Here is a 3,271-nt window from a genome sequence, read left to right on the forward strand (position 1 = left end):
TACAAGTCACTTAAAGCAAAAATCAATTTAGAAAATACTATCTCACACGCTCAAAAATTAAAAAAAAGAAGAAAATAGACTTATTCACGTATTTAAAAGAAATATGATTTTAAATCTTTAATTAGATCTTACATTATACCTAATTTAATTCGCTAAATAAGTTCAATAAGTTTAAAATACAATAATTTATTTGATATACACGTTTGGCGAGTTGAATCTTAAGCGAGGTTCTCACGAGGCGATTTTTGTCGGTCAATTTAAAATCGCTCTTAAGTTGAAATGACAATCGTTCCATGAGAACATGTTTTCAATAAAAGTCGTTCAATTTTTATTGAACCACAAAAAGTTGCCTGCCCGTCAACTTTTTGAGCCGAATCGACGAAAATTGCAAGCGAGTTGAAACTTGTTGAACGTGGGAACAGATTAATTTCAAGTCGATTTATTGTTTGTTTTGTGGTATGGATCGTGTACGGCCAAAATGACGTCAAAGTGTTTTAGATGGAATGACGCGTTAAATTTTAAATTTTTGGACTTGTATCAACAGCAACAATGTCTGTGGAAACAAACCCTTAATGTATATAAAAACAAGGATGCTAGAGAGTCCGCTATCCAAGCAATAACTGTGGATATGGAATGTTCCCAGATGACATGTGAAGACATAAAAAATAAAATAAAATCTGTACGCACCATGTACAAAAAAGAACTGAACTTGGTGTTGAAATCAGTGAAGAGTGGAGCTGGGACAAGCGACATTTATAAACCCAAACTAGTTCGGTTCGAAAGAGCAGATGCTTTTCTGAGAAGTGTGCCCACTACTAGAGACAGCACTTCCAACTTGGTAAGTCTATATAAACTGCTCGTCAAAATAGGAAGGAGACCTACGTTTTTGGGTCAGATTCAGATGCCTCTAACTTAAAAACTATTTACTTGTTTAAAGTTTGGTTTTCAATGCTTAAAAGGTATATTTATCATTAACTTAAAAACTTATTAAAATTTTAAAAATCTTCGTTATTCTAAATTATACAGAGGGTTAAATAAAGTAAAGAAAAAAATGCCTTACGTTTTTGAAGGTGACAAATAATCACAAATTTTTTTGTGGCGTTTTGGTATAGGTCAATAGGTATTAATTATAATATTAATTTAGAATAAAGAAGATTTTTAAAATTTTAATAGGATTTTAAATTAAGGATAAATATACCTATTAAGTGTTGAAAACCAAATTTAAAAAAAAATATATTTTTTTTTAAGTTACATGCATCTGAATCTGATCCAAAAACGTAGGTGTCTCCCCTATTTTGACGAGTAGTTATTAATTATTAATTATTTATAAGCATATATTTATCTCTTTTTCTTTTGTTATTTGAGGAAATTGAAGACATTTTAAAAATTGTTAATTTTATAATACAAACTACATTTTTTGAAGAAATTAAAAAATAAAAGAGGTATTGTGGTTAATAAACTTATATTTGTCAATGAATCATATTTTCCTGCCAAGATACAGCTCCATCACCACATAAATAATCAGCATACTTTTCACGGAGTGTAGCAGCATTCCTTGAAAAATTATTACTTCCAATTCGTCCTATGTTTTTTAATGCTTGATTTGTTTGGCAACGAGATCGCCACGTACCGAGTATAACAGTATATGAACTTATATCTTCAACGTCCAATGAACCAAGGGGTGTGTAGTTTTCAGCTGAATGTATTCGTAATCAATTGTGGAGTGCACAGCAAGCTTTAATGATATCATTGATCTTGTCAATGTTTAACACTAAAGGTTTATCAAATACCCTAAACCTTATTACCAAAATTCCGAAAGCATTTTCTACAATTCGACGTGCTCTTGACAACCGGTAATTAAAAATTTTTTGTTTTTTTATCAGTGGTGCGTTTCTTGCAAATGGTTTGAGAATTTTTGTTGTTAAAGGAAACGCATCGTCTGCTAAAAATACCCCATTTTCTGGAAAATGTAACATGTTTCTCTGCAACGAATCATTCAAAGATGACTTGGCAAAAACAGCTGCATCATTTGCTCGTCCATTAGTTCTGACATCAATATAGCGAAAATAATAATTTGCATCGACACTCGCAAACAATATAACACTAAACGTTCCTTTATAATTAGAAAAGTCGGATCCGGAATTTGGAACTTTTTTAATAACAACGTGTTTACCATCAAGGGCACTACAGCAATTAGGAAAATTCCAACGACAGTTAAAATCTTCTTATATCTTCTTCCATTCTCCGTCTGTTTGTGGAATCTGAAACAAAAAAAAATTTGAGTACAGCAACGGCTGAAGATGGAGATGAGTATAGCGACAATGAATTGAGCGGACACATACAGGTTACATCTGTGGAAAATGAAGGAACACCTGCAGCGACGAATACCCAGTTTTTGGTTCCATCAGCTCCGTCAGTTTCGACTCCAGAAAACCGTCCTCCCTCGCGTCCACCTCAAGTGATTTCTAGACAATCGTCACAAATTTCCCGTAAACGTAAATTGGCTGATATCAATGAAACTATTGACAGGCTAAATGCTGTAGGATCAGGTAATGTTCCAACGGAGGATGAATTTGATCACTTTGGAAAATTAGTTGCCGCTCAACTAAGAAAAATGCCAGAACTGGACGCTTTATTGTGCGAGGAAAAAATAGAAGATGTTATTAGAAAGCAACGCATTCAAATTATTAGAAATACTTCGGCGAATTCGTGAACCTATGGTGCCGAGTAATGTAGATAATGAAGATAATATTAATCCCTCTGATATGATTCGAAAGGCTTTTGCAAATATTTCAATACAACACATTATGTATTTAGGTAGATGTATTATAAATAATATGGTAAATAATTTTTTTTTTATTGCTTACCTTGATAAACTCTTCTAAGGCCCTGTATATTTCTTCTAAAACATTTTTCATAAAATTAGAAATTGTATTTTTTGGAACTCTGTAGAGGTAGGCAAGGCTGGAATACGAATCTCCTATTGCTAAATATCTTAGAGTGATTTGTAATTTAACTTCTGCTGGAATGACTTCTTGCATGTTGGTATCCTGTTTTGAAATGTATGGCCGGATTCTAGCAAGAAGTTCATTAAACATAGCCTCGTTCATACGCAGATGGTTCCTGTACTCAGCCTTGTCCTCGATTGCTAGCCTCTTTCAGAAGTGACTGCGATGCTCCTAATTGCTCTCTTCTTAAGATCCAACCTCTCACCCAACATTTACGTCTTTTTTTGAATATTTCTTTCTTCAAAATAATTCTCAATTCGTCA

The 3,271-nt window shown here is 33.0% G+C and overlaps 1 protein-coding gene across 1 annotated transcript; it reads left to right on the forward strand.

Annotated features, from left to right (window-relative positions):
* Positions 1-643: 643 nt before the first annotated feature.
* On the forward strand, positions 644-2,713 carry LOC126742436 (uncharacterized). Its single transcript, XM_050449086.1, has 2 exons — positions 644-838; positions 2,345-2,713. The coding sequence occupies exons 1-2, from the start codon at positions 644-646 to the stop codon at positions 2,711-2,713; spliced, it is 564 nt and encodes a 187-aa protein (XP_050305043.1).
* Positions 2,714-3,271: the final 558 nt, after the last annotated feature.

The sequence above is a fragment of the Anthonomus grandis genome, chromosome 11 (genome assembly GCF_022605725.1).
Source record: "Anthonomus grandis grandis chromosome 11, icAntGran1.3, whole genome shotgun sequence".
NCBI lineage: Eukaryota > Metazoa > Arthropoda > Insecta > Coleoptera > Curculionidae > Anthonomus > Anthonomus grandis.

What these genes read in the sequence shown, in the direction of transcription:
- LOC126742436 (XM_050449086.1), top strand. Translation starts at nt 644, where the DNA reads ATGACATGTGAAGACATAAAAAATAAAATAAAATCTGTACGCACCATG. An exon ending in GAGACAGCACTTCCAACTTG is followed by an intron (nt 839 to 2,344) that starts GTAAGTCTATAT and finishes GGACACATACAG; the next exon opens with GTTACATCTGTGGAAAATGA.